The sequence below is a fragment of the Diabrotica virgifera genome, chromosome 5, assembly GCF_917563875.1.
Source record: "Diabrotica virgifera virgifera chromosome 5, PGI_DIABVI_V3a".
Lineage (NCBI taxonomy): Eukaryota > Metazoa > Arthropoda > Insecta > Coleoptera > Chrysomelidae > Diabrotica > Diabrotica virgifera.
Genome location: NC_065447.1, coordinates 199234788 through 199253651, shown reverse-complemented (window position 1 = coordinate 199253651; position 18864 = coordinate 199234788). Strand labels below are relative to the sequence as shown.

At 35.4% G+C, this 18864-nt stretch overlaps 1 protein-coding gene across 1 annotated transcript; it reads right to left on the bottom strand.

Annotated features, from left to right (window-relative positions):
- Positions 1-13883: 13883 nt before the first annotated feature.
- Positions 13884-14259, bottom strand: LOC114324767 (uncharacterized). The gene has a single exon (XM_050652152.1). It carries the CDS (start codon positions 14250-14252, stop codon positions 13884-13886), a length of 369 nt encoding a protein of 122 aa, XP_050508109.1. The 5' UTR covers positions 14253-14259.
- Positions 14260-18864: the final 4605 nt, after the last annotated feature.

Genomic DNA, 18864 nt, shown 5'->3' with positions numbered 1-18864 from the left:
TTTAGAACTTTGACATTTAAAAATCCTAACTTCTTTCAAGCCACAAAACTGTCAAAACTTTTGTTGTAATTTATTGCTGACAATGTCATCACCATGACAACGAGAAAGTTAAGGATACTTGATGATATGAAAGTGTTCCAAAAACAGTGCGAAAAAGTAAATCCCATTTAAAATACATTCTTACTTCACGCACACTTTAAATCCTTCACGCACTGCTATCTATAATGACAGTTTTCACAAACTAAAAACTTATAAAAATGAATAACCATTTTCAATTTCGTTGCAAAACGAAAATACAGCCGAACCATATTCCAGTCCAATCAGAGAGTGCTGCAAGCACCTCTACCGGTTTCGAAACTTATTAGTCTCTCATCAGGAGGCACATATGCTGCTCTCCCCGATCCAACCAAAACAAACCCCAGCGTGCAGTCCCGAATTGCAACGAACGAAATGGCATAGATGCCCTAGCGGCAACTGCTAGCAAAAGACTAAGTTTTCACTCTAATGGCATATAACATATCCCACCAGAATGAAAACAATGGGAACCTTCTCTGGTTACACCTCCGAGGCTTCTACAATTTGCAAGCCATACGGATGCTGAGACTAAGGAAGATGAGGGAATTCTACAATTTACAATTCACGTCACATCTGCTCAGCGCGGTAAAGTTCCAACGAGACTGGTTCCCTTCATACTCCACACAGAGTAAATGTAAATCAAAAATGAATAACCATTTTCAATTTCGTTGCAAAACGAAAATACAGCCGAACCATATTCCAGTCCAATCAGAGAGTGCTGCAAGCACCTCTACCGGTTTCGAAACTTATTAGTCTCTCATCAGGAGGCACATATGCTGCTCTCCCCGATCCAACCAAAACAAACCCCAGCGTGCAGTCCCGAATTGCAACGAACGAAATGGCATAGATGCCCTAGCGGCAACTGCTAGCAAAAGACTAAGTTTTCACTCTAATGGCATATAACATATCCCACCAGAATGAAAACAATGGGAACCTTCTCTGGTTACACCTCCGAGGCTTCTACAATTTGCAAGCCATACGGATGCTGAGACTAAGGAAGATGAGGGAATTCTACAATTTACAATTCACGTCACATCTGCTCAGCGCGGTAAAGTTCCAACGAGACTGGTTCCCTTCATACTCCACACAGAGTAAATGTAAATCAAAAATGAATAACCATTTTCAATTTCGTTGCAAAACGAAAATACAGCCGAACCATATTCCAGTCCAATCAGAGAGTGCTGCAAGCACCTCTACCGGTTTCGAAACTTATTAGTCTCTCATCAGGAGGCACATATGCTGCTCTCCCCGATCCAACCAAAACAAACCCCAGCGTGCAGTCCCGAATTGCAACGAACGAAATGGCATAGATGCCCTAGCGGCAACTGCTAGCAAAAGACTAAGTTTTCACTCTAATGGCATATAACATATCCCACCAGAATGAAAACAATGGGAACCTTCTCTGGTTACACCTCCGAGGCTTCTACAATTTGCAAGCCATACGGATGCTGAGACTAAGGAAGATGAGGGAATTCTACAATTTACAATTCACGTCACATCTGCTCAGCGCGGTAAAGTTCCAACGAGACTGGTTCCCTTCATACTCCACACAGAGTAAATGTAAATCAAAAATGAATAACCATTTTCAATTTCGTTGCAAAACGAAAATACAGCCGAACCATATTCCAGTCCAATCAGAGAGTGCTGCAAGCACCTCTACCGGTTTCGAAACTTATTAGTCTCTCATCAGGAGGCACATATGCTGCTCTCCCCGATCCAACCAAAACAAACCCCAGCGTGCAGTCCCGAATTGCAACGAACGAAATGGCATAGATGCCCTAGCGGCAACTGCTAGCAAAAGACTAAGTTTTCACTCTAATGGCATATAACATATCCCACCAGAATGAAAACAATGGGAACCTTCTCTGGTTACACCTCCGAGGCTTCTACAATTTGCAAGCCATACGGATGCTGAGACTAAGGAAGATGAGGGAATTCTACAATTTACAATTCACGTCACATCTGCTCAGCGCGGTAAAGTTCCAACGAGACTGGTTCCCTTCATACTCCACACAGAGTAAATGTAAATCAAAAATGAATAACCATTTTCAATTTCGTTGCAAAACGAAAATACAGCCGAACCATGAGAATACAGCCGAAGCATATGTGCCTCCTGATGAGAGACTAATAAGTTTCGAAACCGGTAGAGGTGCTTGCAGCACTCTCTGATTGGACTGGAATATGGTTCGGCTGTATTTTCGTTTTGCAACGAAATTGAAAATGGTTATTCATTTTTGATTTACATTTACTCTGTGTGGAGTATGAAGGGAACCAGTCTCGTTGGAACTTTACCGCGCTGAGCAGATGTGACGTGAATTGTAAATTGTAGAATTCCCTCATCTTCCTTAGTCTCAGCATCCGTATGGCTTGCAAATTGTAGAAGCCTCGGAGGTGTAACCAGAGAAGGTTCCCATTGTTTTCATTCTGGTGGGATATGTTATATGCCATTAGAGTGAAAACTTAGTCTTTTGCTAGCAGTTGCCGCTAGGGCATCTATGCCATTTCGTTCGTTGCAATTCGGGACTGCACGCTGGGGTTTGTTTTGGTTGGATCGGGGAGAGCAGCATATGTGCCTCCTGATGAGAGACTAATAAGTTTCGAAACCGGTAGAGGTGCTTGCAGCACTCTCTGATTGGACTGGAATATGGTTCGGCTGTATTTTCGTTTTGCAACGAAATTGAAAATGGTTATTCATTTTTGATTTACATTTACTCTGTGTGGAGTATGAAGGGAACCAGTCTCGTTGGAACTTTACCGCGCTGAGCAGATGTGACGTGAATTGTAAATTGTAGAATTCCCTCATCTTCCTTAGTCTCAGCATCCGTATGGCTTGCAAATTGTAGAAGCCTCGGAGGTGTAACCAGAGAAGGTTCCCATTGTTTTCATTCTGGTGGGATATGTTATATGCCATTAGAGTGAAAACTTAGTCTTTTGCTAGCAGTTGCCGCTAGGGCATCTATGCCATTTCGTTCGTTGCAATTCGGGACTGCACGCTGGGGTTTGTTTTGGTTGGATCGGGGAGAGCAGCATATGTGCCTCCTGATGAGAGACTAATAAGTTTCGAAACCGGTAGAGGTGCTTGCAGCACTCTCTGATTGGACTGGAATATGGTTCGGCTGTATTTTCGTTTTGCAACGAAATTGAAAATGGTTATTCATTTTTGATTTACATTTACTCTGTGTGGAGTATGAAGGGAACCAGTCTCGTTGGAACTTTACCGCGCTGAGCAGATGTGACGTGAATTGTAAATTGTAGAATTCCCTCATCTTCCTTAGTCTCAGCATCCGTATGGCTTGCAAATTGTAGAAGCCTCGGAGGTGTAACCAGAGAAGGTTCCCATTGTTTTCATTCTGGTGGGATATGTTATATGCCATTAGAGTGAAAACTTAGTCTTTTGCTAGCAGTTGCCGCTAGGGCATCTATGCCATTTCGTTCGTTGCAATTCGGGACTGCACGCTGGGGTTTGTTTTGGTTGGATCGGGGAGAGCAGCATATGTGCCTCCTGATGAGAGACTAATAAGTTTCGAAACCGGTAGAGGTGCTTGCAGCACTCTCTGATTGGACTGGAATATGGTTCGGCTGTATTTTCGTTTTGCAACGAAATTGAAAATGGTTATTCATTTTTGATTTACATTTACTCTGTGTGGAGTATGAAGGGAACCAGTCTCGTTGGAACTTTACCGCGCTGAGCAGATGTGACGTGAATTGTAAATTGTAGAATTCCCTCATCTTCCTTAGTCTCAGCATCCGTATGGCTTGCAAATTGTAGAAGCCTCGGAGGTGTAACCAGAGAAGGTTCCCATTGTTTTCAGTCTGGTGGGATATGTTATATGCCATTAGAGTGAAAACTTAGTCTAAAAACTTATACATAATATGAGATAGAGTAGATAGTAGAGTAGATAAAATCCTTTATAAAAGGTATAGCCGAGCGACACACCCCCAAAAAAACTATTATTTCCGAGATACTGACCACTAAGAGCTGAAAGGCCAATTTTAGTCATACTGTATGTTTTTGATGGTGCTGAAAACAAAAATGAAGTTTATTTTGAATTTTATGTATGTAGTCCAAATAGAGGTCACCGTGTCCTTTTCATTTCTGATGGACAAACTCAACGGTTTATTATGGATTTTGGGCTGCCAATTACGAATTTCGAGAGTGGATTTCGATCTGAGTAGTCAAAAAATTGTTATAAACAATTTAATTGTTTATAAATTGTTTTTAAGGCTCTGGCTTATAAAGTAAAAGAGATAAAAAGAATGTTTCAAATAAAATTTGTTTGTTAATAGAAAACAAAGAAAAAACGTGTATTAAACTTAAATCAAACAATTGGAACTCAAGATATTGTAAAATTAGTGCACAATGCAAATTGCAAAATGAAAAATAAGTATTTTTCGAAGCTTTATCGATCGCAACTCGGTTTATACGCATGCAAATGAACCTTGGAAGACCTCATTTTAAAGATTCATTAATAGGCTTCCAAATAGAGTTCGTTAAATTACTTGATCTTCATTTGTTTTAAAGTTATACCCATTTGCAGTAATAATTTTCTTAACAAAAATTGTACATTCATTTGTTTATAAGGGGTTCAAGCAAATTTAAGCTATAAACATTTATACTTTAATTAACAATAATGATAGAAGAACTCAAAAGTAACATTTTGAGCTTACGAAACTGTTTGAAAGTTAATTTTTGGCCAATATATCGATATTTTAATAGTGCGCTCTGAGGCGCAAGATCGGCTCACCGCGTAAAGGTTCACGCGCTAACTTCTCGATGCAAATTATAATTTGTATGTGTATATACGTTATCTTCATTTTTCATTTTTGAAGAACCTAATAAAATTTTATTCTATAATTCTTATAATTAAATCATCATATTGTAACCATCACCTTTCATTCTATTTACTTTGTCTTCGATCTTTTTTTTTTGTACTAAATAAGAAAAAAACATTAAAGACTAATATTTCAGAAACAGAACTAAAAAGTACGTTGATATTATTTATTAATACTATTTTTACAAACTTTTTGTTTCATGCACCAAAATCGAGATATACAGGAAATCTCAGCTTTTTTACATGTGTATAAGTTCTTAGAGCATTTTTTACAGTTACATGGTGGTACTAAGTCTGTTCTTGTACGCAGTAAAATTAAAACTTTCTATGGCTTCAGAGTTTAATTATCATAGATATCCAGTTGAATTGGGATACACAGCATCTCAATAAACATCATATTACAAATAAACCTTTTAATAATTAAATGCCCGTGGTAATGTTTGTTTAATAAATACGAGTAACCTAGTTTTGCATGCTAGTATTTGATACAAGGTCGAGTTGCAATAATATTCAGTGGGTGTTTATTAACAGTCAGCACTTTAAATCACGGTCACCTCGGCTTACCAAAACAGTAAATAAACAATAACCGACTTTAATTATATTTTTACGAGAACAGATAAATCAATTAGCAGTTGAGATTCGACGGGGTAACATCGATTTCAAGTAAATAATATACCACCAGTTATTTTCTGTGATATATTTAACGTGTAAATAAATGTCTTAACAACGAACTATATTTACTACATCAACCCTCATAGTCGGGGTAACCACCCCTCAGTATCCAGGGTGGCTCAGAAGGCGGGAGCCACCATATGGCGATCCAAGACCAGGCGAGAACTCAGAACTAGCAGTCTAGGACGAGTATAGAAATGGAGAAAAACGTCAATGTTCCGGCACCTCGACCACCCTAGACAACAGTGTGGTACCTACATGGAAAATAATGGAGACGTCAGGCTTGACGCGGAGCTGAATGGTATGGAATGGAGACGGAACTACCATATGGAACATCGTGGTACAATGCTATGGAACGTGCAGCGAGGACTTTTTGGTGATACGAACACAGAAGTAAAAGTGGTAAGTCCATATTATCTATTTTTATGGTATTTCCTGATTCGTATAAAGTATAAAGTAATATTAACGTAATTATCATTTAAGACGCACATTACCTTTTAAGTTTTACCTATTTTTACTTAATTATTCTATTTTAATTTCCTTATGATACCAATATTTATCAAAATATACAGAATTTTTTTTTTAACCCTGATATTAGTTATTATAGGACGTAATGATACATTTTATTTGATACTGATTTTTATATGATTTTTTATATATTTACCAACATATTTTATCTTTGCTGATTCTTATCCATTTATTATTTGACTACTGATTTTTATTACATTTGTATTGGCTAAGCAGTAGACCCCTTTTTAATGGTGATTTATATTGAGTGATATACTGATTTTTATGGCAATTTACTATATTTTTACTATTTTTGACATAATATTTTTCATATATATTTACTATACCTCGTAAGACTGTCAAATTTATGCGTTCGTTACGGGTACAGGAATAAGAAAATTATGAATAAATGAGTAGCAACAAAGTTACTTGGGAAGATTTCATCAAAATAGTTGAGGAGATTACGCAAGAAGAAACAAGACAAAGTAGAAGGGTCTTGAAGAAGAAAGTACCTAAATCTAAGGATATACAAGAAGAAGTAACGACACAGCTAATTAAATTGTATAACAAATTCACACATTTAACGAAGAAAAATTGGGAAGCGCTATCGGACAAACAAAGAGAAGCGTGCAACAAATATTTCGGAAAAATAAGAGACAAAGTTATACGCTCATTTCAAGCTGTAAACATAAGGACAGTAGTTCCAAGTTCAATACATCAACTAATCGACAAGGAAATAGAGGAAGAACAAAGCGACGAAGAAGTAGAAGAGGAAAAAAGTGACGAGGAGATAGAGGAAAAAATTGACGAGGAAATAAAAGAGGGAAAAAGCGACATAAAACCGTGACCCGTCAAAATAGCCCGGTCAAAACAGCCCCGTCAAAAAAGCCCCGTCAAAATAGCCCCAACACAAAATAGCCTCGACAAAATAGCCCGCAAACAAAATAGCCCCGACAAAATAGATCGCACACAAAATAGCCCCGGTCAAAACAGCCCCGACTAAAACAGCCTCTTATAAACAATTACATAATTATTTATATAAGGTGTCCAAAAACTTTTTTTAATTTAAATTATTTGACAAAAAGGAAGAATGTATTTCATTTATTTAATTTAATATGCATTTTACTGTTGCCCGAAAACAGAAAAAATGTTTATATCATAAATTAACATTGATTTTCATTTAACTTAAATGTTCAAACTTCCAAGAGGCAGGAAAGACAGGACTCGAGTTCTCTGAAAAGACAATTTTTATTTAATGTGGTTAAGATAAACATCTGAATAGAGGATAATTACTATTTCCGAAAAAATGTATTTTTAAGGAATTATTTCATGATGAATTCTGAAGGGAGCTTTTTTTCGGGGCTATTTTGTCGGGGCTATTTTGTCGGGGCTATTTTGTCGGCGGGCAATTATTCCGCGGCTATTTTGTCTGCAGGCTATTTTGTCGGAGCTATTTTGTGTGCGGGATATTATGTCGGGGCTATTTTGTCGGGGCTTTTTTGACGGGGCTATTTTGACGGGGTACCCATAAAACAAGAGATAAAAATATTAAACATGGCTCTGACAATCAACGAATTTTTGAATATTGCAAGCAAGGTATTGCCCAACGAGTTTGATGGAAGCGCAGGGAAATTACAACCATTTTTAGACGCATTAGAGTTACTTGGAAAAATAGCAGAAGGACATGAAGAAACAGCAATAACATTAATAAAAACAAGATTGACTAATAAGGCTAGAAATCTGATAACTACAGAGGATACGATCCCACTTATAGCAGCGGCACTGAAGAAAGAATTAAGAGGTGACAATCCGAAAACGATAATAGACAAGTTAACAAAGAAAAGGCAAGGAAAAAAAATGCAGCAGTGTACACATCCGAAGTAGAGGAATTAGCGGAACAGTTGAAAGTAGCATACATAGCGGAAGGAATGCCATTGGAGCAAGCGAAAAAATACACAACGGAAACAGTTGTAGCAACAATGAAGCGAAACGTTAATACGGATAGAGCAAAGTTAATACTGGAGGCAGGTAATTTCACAACACCGCAGGAAGTAGTATCTAAATTTTTATCGATTGATAAGACAGAGGAGAACACACAGGGAAGAGTGTTCAATTATAGGACGAATTATGAAAATAGGAGAGGACAACAGCAATACCGAAGAGGATACCACAACAAATACGACAGAGGAAGAAGAAATAACTTCGGACAACGGAACGAATAAGAAGAAACAGGAAACCAACGGAATTATTACAACAGAGGATATAGACAATTCAACAACCAAACGTAGAGAGGAAACCAGAGAGGAGGACGAAACAGAAACGTAAGGCTACTTGAGTTAGAAGACAGCCAAGAGGAAACAGAAAACCAGCAGTTGGGGTTTTGAATGAACGAAACAAGGAAAGTACACAGTCAGAAGTGGAATATAATATTTACAACTTCGACTTAAACCTAACGAATTTTGTACGAATGAAAACAGGAATCCTAGAAAACACAAATACCTTTATCATAGACACAGGAGCTGATATTTCAATACTGAAATGTTCACAAGATTTTATGAAGGAACATGTGAAACCAAACACAAAAGTGAAAATAAAAGGAGTAACTAAAGGAGAATTACAAACAATGGGAGAAGTTGAAACAACACTAGAAGTAAAAGGATCTCGATTTGAGCATATCTTTCAATTAGTGGAACCTAGCTTTCCTATTCCAACCGACGGAATCATTGGGAGAGACTTCATTTCAAATTTTCAATGCATACTAGACTATGCTAACCTTAAAATGCACATTAAAGAGGACAACGATTGTTACATTAGTACAAACATTTTGGATAATACAGATAATGACACGATAATAATACCGCCCAGATGTGAAATTTACAGAATCGTAAAAATTTTTCAAACGCTGAAGAACGACAGGATAGTGGAACAACAAGAAATACAACCAGGAATATTCATAGCGAGAGCAATTATTTCAAGTAATAATCCGTACATCAAAATTTTGAACACAACCTACGAAACAGTAAAAGTAGAGACAAACGAAATCAAAACATTAGACATTAAATTATTCAACATATATAGACTGATCAACGACAGCAAGGATAGGAAAAAGGAATTACGGGAATCATTGAAGTTAGACATTCCAGAATACATACGCGATAAGTTAGTATCTTTATGTGAAGATTATTCAGATATATTCGGCCTAAGGCACGACATGCTAACATGTAACAACTTCTACGAGCAGAAACTGAGAGTTAAAACCAAACTCCGGTATACATTAAAAACTATAGGACACCTCATGCACAAACAGAGGAATTAAACCGGCAGGTGCAAAAACTGAGAGACCAAGGAATAATAGAACCGTCTACATCAGAATACAACAGCCCAGTAGTACTGGTACCGAAAAAGGCGATAGATGGAAATAAAGCATGGAGATTATGAATAGATTTTAGACAACTGAACAAGAAAATAGTCACAGACAAATTTCCTTTACCAAGGATAGACTCGATACTAGATCAACTAGGAAGAGCGAAATGGTTTTCGGTTATAGACTTAATGTCAGGTTTTCACCAGATACCATTAGAAAAATCATCGAGAAAATACACATCGTTTAGCACAGAAAATGGAGCATTTCAATTTACCAGATTACCTTTTGGATTAAATGTAAGCCCAAATAGCTTTTCAAGGATGATGTCAATAGCATTTTCGGGATTAACACCAGACAAAGCATTTCTTTACATGGACGATATAGTAGTGATAGGAATATCTGAAAAACATCACCTAGACAACCTGAAAAATACATTTGAGACATGTCGAAAATTCAATTTGAAACTTAACCCAGGAAAATGTCAATTTTTTAGAAGAGAAGTAACATATTTAGGACATGATCTTTCTCAGGAAGGAGTATCACCAGACAAAGCAAAATATGCAACGATTGAACAATACCCGACACCTAAGACAGCGGAAGAAACAAAAAGATTCGTAGCATTTTGTAACTATTATAGACGTTTTATTCAAAATTTTGCTGAAATATGCAGACCACTCAACAGATTATCAAGAAAAGGAGTAGAATTTTTTTGGTCAGAAGAATGTGAAAAAGCATTCAATAAGCTTAAATCATCTCTGATGAAGCCACCGATCCTAAAATATCCAGATTTCAATAAACAATTCATCCTAACAACAGACGCATCCAACGAGAGTTGTTCAGCAATTTTAAGTCAAGATTATAACGGAATAGACCTACCTATAGCATACGCATCAAGAAGTTTTAATAAAGGAGAATGTAATAAACCTATAATCGTTAAGGAATTACTAGCGATTCATTGGGGAATTAATCATTTCAAATGTTATTTGTATGGAGCACCAACATTTTTAGTAAAAACGGATCATAAACCACTAACACATTTATTTGCAATGAAAGAACCAACTTCGAAACTTACAAGAATCAGATTAGAATTAAAGGAATACGATTTCGAAATAGAATACATAACAGGGGAAAATAACTATGCAGATAGTCTTTCAAGAATAACATTACATCAACTAAAGAACCTATACATAGACAATACCCATATATTAGCTATAACACGAGCTCATGCAAGAGAAAATAAGAAGGAAGCAAGGCAAACGAAGGCAGAAAGCGAACTCGCACTACAGCCAGAAGCCCACAAACAGACAGTAAGAAAGGTACTAAATAATTTAGAGGCGCATAGACTACCAATTTTGTCTTTTGGAGCAGAACTAATCTCACCAAGGCTGAGCATTAGGGTCAAAAACAAAATAAAGTGCAGCAAGAGCATAGCCACAGGATTCAATCATTTCGATTTAAACCAAATGTTGGCACAGCTTGATAAGCTGGCGGTAGAGAATGCAGTACATAAAGTAAAAATATACGTAAACGATATTATTTTTAAAGTGTGCACAATTGAGGAATTTATAAAACAAGGAAACAAAATATTAAAGAATGTTGAAATATACATATGTGAAGTACCAGAAACAATAGAAGAAGACAAAGAAAAACACAGGCTAATAGAAGAATATCACAATCATCCGATGTTTGGAGGACACGTAGGAAATAACAGACTCATAAAGAAGCTAAAAGCAAGATTTAGATGGAAAAATTTGGAAAAAGACGTAAGAAAATACGTTAAACAATGTCATAAATGTCAAATTAATAAACCGAAAAAAACACATGTCGAAGAATTCGTGATATCGGACACTTCTTCCAAACCATGGGACATAGTATATATAGATACGATAGGTCCATTCACTAAAAGTAACGAAGGTAATAGATACTGTATAACAATGTTATGTGAACTTACTAAATACGCGGTCAGCATACCCGTGTGCAATAAAGAAGCAGATACAATAGCCCGAGGAATTTTTGATCACTTCATACCAACATACGGACTCATGAAGCAAATAAGAACAGACCAAGGCACAGAATATAAAAATGAAGTAATGCAGGAATTAACAAAGCTATTAAAAATAGAGCACAACTTCTCAACGGCATACCATCCACAGTCCATTGGAAGTTGCGAAAAACTACACAGAACATTAAACGAGTACGTAAGAGCATTCATAGACGAAGACAGAGAAAATTGGGATGTGTGTTGCAGGATGTTCACATACTGCTACAATACAACCCCTAACGCGTACCATGGTTACACACCGTTTGAACTATTATATGGCAGGAAGGTTAACCTACCAGAAGACCTTACACAGGAGGTTCAACCATGTTACAATATAGATGCTTACTACAATGAATTACGTTACAAACTACAAAGCGCACACGAGAGAGCTAGAACCTTCTTACTAAAGCACAAAAAAGAGCGACAAGAAAAGAATAAGCTCAAAGCAACACCACAACAATTTAAAATAGGAGACCTAGTCCTGGTAAAAAGGGAAGATAATGGTAAGTTTGATAGTCTTTATGTAGGCCCTTTCACAATAACAGAGGTAAATAATGTTTTTTGATATACCTCGTATAAAATTGAAAAAAATTGATATCTTATGATCGCATCTTAGTTTTGCGACTATTCAGGCATTTTTATAAAGAATAAATTTTCTTCGTAAAGTTAATAATAACGAAGTTATCTTAAATAAAAATGATTTTAGGTATCCGCAATTTGAAGAAAATTTTCAAAATTTTCATTTTCAGTTAGAACAATGCAAATGCATATTATAACATAATTTTTAATTCCAAACAACTTTTCTTAATATTAATTTTCGTTATTGTGAAATATAAAGGCACTTTGTTATTGAGCGAAATTAATATTTTTTGACATATTATTAATAAAATTTTATATACGATGATTGCATCTTAGGTTTCAGACTACGTAGAGCACTTTATAAATAATAACTTTTTTTCGTAAAATTGATATTAAAAAAGTTTCCCCAAATGGTTTCAAGTTACTCAGACACACTGTATAATAGAAATGAAATAAATATAAATGAAAATATAATTTAATGTAATATAAATTATATACAGTCGGGAAAATGAAACAATACCCGTGATCGATCACATCAATCACTTATTTTGTATTTGCTGTCTTTTTCTATAACAAACGTTTGCTATTTATAGAAAAAACAGCAAATACAAAATAAGTGATTGATGTGATGGTTCATGGGTATTCTTTCATTTTTCCGACTGTATTTAATGTATAAAAACCGTAAGAACTAAGAAACAATCTACCATCTAGAAATATAGACGACGCAATAATAATCTCTCAAAATGAAGATGAAATTTGTATACACTGCACCAGTTTAATAATAACCGCCAGAAAATTTAACATATTAATTTCCTCAAAAACACAAGACAAAATGCATGGTCATAACGACCAATCTACTAATATAAGATGTAAATTAAAGCTGGAGGGTCAGACAATAGAATAATGGTAGGGGAGCAAAAAATGCTAAATTTGTAGTCACTCGAGTGTTATGGGGACCTATTGGGTTGTGATTATTAGGTCCTAATACCAAAAAAATTTTCCATTTTAGTGGTGACTCTCCATTTTTTAATTTAATTTTCCATTTACAACAATCGTTTTTTCGATTATAGCGCCATCTATCCATAATTTGAAAAAATTCCCCGAAAAAAATTTGCTTATTTTTACGTAAAGAATACAAATATTCAATAAAAATTTGGGTGTCCCATTTAAGATTTTAAAGTAACCCCTCACCCTACCACCGTGAGGGGTCGTATTTGGTAGGATTCGATAGATTTTTCAAACACATTTAGAAAGTGTGTTTTGCAGGTTTTCGATCTGATGTTCATTTTGCGATATATCGCAGGGTTTGTATTTAAAAGTTTAAATTTACCCCCACCCCTCTCGGTGGGGGGGGGGGGTCTTTTGGTTTTTGGATCTGACGTTCGTTTTGCGAAATATTCGCGTTTTTTGTGAAATTTTTGACTCACCGATTTCCTTACGTAAAGCCAATAATTGTGGCTAAATCGCATATTTTATAAACATAACACTTACATTAAATATGCCACAAGAAAACTGTATCAGAACGTTGCTAACTATAATATTATATAAACACACCCACATGCCGGACAGGTCAAAATCAATTAAAATACAATACTTCCTCGTGAATAGCATGCTGACAATAGTTTATGTTATGACGGAACGGGGCGGGCACGAGACGGGTACAACAAAATGATGGTCATCGACGGGGCTAGCACGGCCAGGCGACGGGGCCCGTCCCCGTTGTCGCTCCGACCCGTTGTACTATAAACTACACAATGTCTTTCATACAACCGTTTCGTACACGGCCCTTTCTAACATAAATCAGTCTTAAACCTTACCGCATCATTCGTTGGTGTTCAGCAATAAAAAGCTTCAACGTAACAATATCTGCAGTGCTACCTGTAGACATTGTTTGAGCCTCGGCCTTTGCTCTGTATTTCTCAAAGTTGTCAAGCATAAATCTCAGAATTCTTAACTGTCCCAGAATATAAGCCAGAGTACTGAAAAAGAAAAGGTCCATTGCGAAGGACATATGCCCACTTAACGTAAGACTGAATATCTCCCATCCAAATGCTATATTGAAGTATTTTTCTTCATCAAATGGGAACCAATAGCTTACTGGTAAAGATCTCTGGTTAACAGTTGTATTTGTATCTGGCAGAATTACAGTCTCTGTTGGAAAAATGTACGGTGCTAAGGTCATGTAGAAAAATACAACTGTAACAGTAAAGAGAAAGTACTTATTATTTTTATTGCATAACTAACTGTGCTGCAATCAATTATCTTATTGTACATGTTTCATTATTTATTGACGATATCCACTCCAGAATTGAACATGTGAAAATTATGCGTGGAGTGAAATCCTCCGAAGAGCATCTAAAGTTGTTCTCACTACGGAGAGCAATGGATTGTATCCTCTCTCCGACACTTGCTCCCTGGTATTTATATTCGTTAAATTCGTGAATTCTCGCATTTAAAATAATGTATTTATTTTACACAGCGATCGAAACTAAACTGCGCGTCATAGAAAACGGGCACCCTAAAAAATGGGTTATTTTTGATGTCGCGTATTTCCTTAACTTTTTGTCCGATTTAAGTGATTTTTTGAATATGTTATATACCCTATTCCACGAACATACGCCTGTTTCGGATTACTTCAACAACGAATATTTTACTGTGCAAAATAAGAAGAACGAAAGTAAATTGCAAATTACATTGTTGTTTATTGGAATAATTATTAGCGCCATTTACTTTCGTACTTCTTATGTTGCACAGTAAAATATTCGTTGTTGAAGTAATTCAAAACAGGCGTATGTTCGTGGAATGGCCCATAGCACTATTCTTTGTCAATATCCCTGTAATAATATTTTTGCTAAACAGGTAAATTTTCATTGTATACAGGGTGTACCAATCAAATTGTGTTTTTTTCTCAAATTTCGCAACACCCTGTGGAATATTCTAGCCTTTATAAAATACTAAAATTAAATCCCGACTATAGCCTCAGGTTTTCTTAACATTCTGTTTGTTTTGATTCATTCTCTTATGTTGGATAATACAAAAGTTATGTACTTTAATAACTAGTCATGTTCTTCATCAGTATAGGTTGTTTGTAAATAAGTGCGACAAACTTTAAGGGGCAATTCTGCATGAAAAATAGTGACCGTTTGCTTTATAAACTTATGTCCGCAAATGCTTCGTTTACGAGATACAGAATGTTGAATTTTTTTTACAAACTGACCATTTATTTCATTGTCCTAAAACCGGTTGAGACATGCAAATGAAATTTGGTAGGTTCTAAGAGATAGTTATTACGAATTTTTTGACTTGCAATCAAGAATTTTGTATTCACTATTGGCGTGCATACGGGTAATATGACCGATCATATTACCCGTATGCACGCCAATGGTAAATATAAAATTCTTAATTGTATGTCAAAAAATGTGCAATAACTACCTCTTAAAACCCACCAAATTTCATTTGCATATCTCAACCGGTTTTAAACCAATAATTAAATCGTTAGTTTGTCAGAAAAAATTCAACAGCCCGTATCTCGCAAACGAAGCATTTGCGGGCATACGACTATAAAGCAAATTGTCATTATTTTTTAATGCAGAACTACCCCTTAAAGTTTGTCGCACTTGTTTAGAAACACCCTGTACTGAAAAAGAACATGGCTAATTGTTAAAGTACCTAACTTTTGCATTATCCAACATAAGCGAATGAATCAAAAAACAAAATGTTAAGAAGACCTGAGGCTATAGTTGGGTTTTAATTTCAGTATTTTATAAATGCTAGAATATTCCACAGGGTGTTGCGAACTTTGAGAAAAAACTCAGTTTGATTCGTACACCCGGTATACAATGAAAATTTACTTGTTTAGCAAAAATATTATTACAGGGATATTGATAAAGAATAAGGCTATAAGATATTCTTAAAATCACTTAAATCGGACAACAGATTTAGGAGATACGCAACCTCAAAAATTACCCATTTTTAGGGTGCCCGTTTTCTATGACGCGCAGTGTATATTATCGATCACTATGTAAAATAAATACACTATTTTAAATGCGAGAATTCACGAATATAACCAATATAAATACCAGGGAGCAAGGGTCGGAGCGAGGATACAATCCATTGCTCTCCGTAGTGAACACAACTTTACGCATTAATGCATAGCTTGTCGCTTGTTGCTATATTGCCAGCAGTACTAACGCGCACGTATTTGATAGGTCAGATCTATTTATCTACATATAAGCGAAGTTCCTACACCCTCTGCCGCTTCTCGCATTTCGACTGCCATCATTTTCTGTTCATCCATTCGTCTTCTTTGATGGCTCTATTTTTCATGATGTGTCGTACATTTTTCTTCCCAGGCAACTGAAGGTCTTCCCCTTCTTCTTCTTTGGTGTGGTATGTAATTTAAAGCTTGCTTTTGCCATTTATCTTCCTTCATTCGTTTCACGTGACAATAACACACTAGTTGTCTACAGTATGTGTCCTCCTTCTAATATCTTCATTCCTGATGTGATATTTTTTAGATTTACCACACGCTCTCCTTAGATAATCCATTTCTACTATTTCTATTGGTTTTCTATATTTTTTCGTCATCTGCCAAACTTCTGCCCCGTAAGTCATAATAGGCTCTATAGTACATTATTTCACGGTTTTTGCTCTAAGTTTTAAAGAACCGCTTGGATTGACATGAAATTTGGCATACGCATAGCTAATATGTCAAATAAAAAGAGTGATATTGTGCCGATGTGTGCTTTTGCCCTGGGGGTGACTTTCATTTTCTCTTGTGTGAAAAAATATATGTCCAAAATATGTCCTGAAATGGATAAACTGACTAATTTTAAGTAACTTTTGTTCTATAGAGATTTTTCGCCAAGTCAACACTTTTCAAGCTATGTGTTTGCGAGTGAATATGTTCATTTTTCAACAAAATAACTACATTTTTAGACGGTTTTTCACAAATACCTCAAAAAGTAAGTATTTTGTCGAAAAAATCTTAGAAAAAATATAGCCTTAGCCTGTACAAAAATTAGAAAAATGGTGTACGCGTTAGGTCTATAGACCTCGTAGAACCAGAGTTATAGCCAATGAAAAATAGATTCATATTCACTAAATTTCAAATAGAATATTTCGAAGCGAAATATCCAAATAATTAAGCACTTTTTGGGGAAAACTCGTTATAACTTTTTTAAAGTGATTAAAAAAAGCTTTATTTCTGTTTTTATAAAAAGTTTCCAGCATTAAATTTAAGCAAGTTGCGCTCAAAATAAAGTTGGTCCCTTTTGTTTTGGCAAAAAAAAAATCGGGAAGACCACCCCCTGATTAGCAAGTTAAATGAAATTAATCGTTACCGGTCCACAAATTATTTTACTTATGTTGTGTTTATTATGATCTGTAAGTTTCATCGATTAAAGTGCTTATTTTTGAAAAAATTTGGTTTTAGAGTAAAATTTTTAAAATTTTAATTTTGAAAAATATGTTTCTTTCAAAATAAATTAAAAATTGTTAGAGATACCAAAAATCTCGAAAAACAAAAAGTCAGCCTTGCATTTCTGAATGTCATGTATTTTTTTTCTGTTAGACAAAAATTGATTAAGGTTTGGTGTTTCTAAATTTGCATACATTCGTGATCAGTGACTCGTTCAACCCCTATTAATTACAGCCCTTTCAAAAATAAGGACTTGGAACCGACGAAACTTACAGATCATATAAAAACAATACATACACGAGTCAAGAAACTTGTAAAGTCGTAACGATTAAGTTCATTTGAGATACTAATTAGGGAATGATTTTCCCGATTTTTTTACCAAAAAAAAATGGAGAACTTTATTTTGAGCGTAACTTGTTTACTTTTGATGCTATAAATTTTTTTTGTAAAACAAAAATGAAGATTTTTTAAACACTTTCAATAAGTTGTAATGCGTTTCCCCGAAATGTGCTTCATTTTTGGTTATTTCACGTTAAATTATTCTATTTGGAATATAACGAATATGAACCCATTTTTAATTAGCTACATATAAATCTGCTTCTGTTAGGTATAGAGACGTGATATATAAACCATTTTTTTTTTAATTTTTTTACAGGCTATATTTGTGCTAAGAACATTTTTTCGATAAATACTTATTATTTGACTTATTTGCGAAAAACCGTCTAAAAGCGTGGCTATTTTGTTGAAAAAATGAACATATTCACTGGCAAATAACTCGAAAAGTATTGACTTAGTGAAAAAACTCGATAGAACAAAAGTTACTTAAAATTAGTCAGTTTATACATTTCCGGACTTACTTTGGACGAATATTTTTTCACCCCCAAGAGGGGGTGAAATCCACCCCCGGGGCAAAAGCACATATCAGCACAATATCACTTGTTTCTTTGACTTGTTAGATATGTGTATGCCAAATTTCATGACAATCCAAGCGGTTCTTTAAAATTTAGAGGTTTTGCAATATTTTACCGTTAAAGAACGTACTACTACCAAGGTACAGTAGATTGTCAATTAACATGTTTTTGTGGTTCTAATTTGTAACTCTGGATCTTCTTCATCATCCCCTATTTTAAGATACTCTGTCTTTGACATATTCATATTGAGGCCCCATTTTTCATATTCTTTCTTTAGTTTTCTAAACATGTAGTCCAGGTCTTCCTCATCATTCGCTACGACTACCTGATCGTCTGCAAAAAACAAAGTTGTTAGACATTTACCACTGCCTATGTCTATTCCCATTCCGGATACTCCTCCACTGCTCTAGCGATGATTGAATAAATATTTTAAATAAAGTCGGAGACAGACAACATCCTTGTTT

Excerpts from the sequence above, each read along its gene's own strand:
- LOC114324767 (XM_050652152.1), bottom strand. The coding sequence starts at position 14,252 with ATGACCTTAGCACCGTACATTTTTCCAACAGAGACTGTAATTCTGCCA.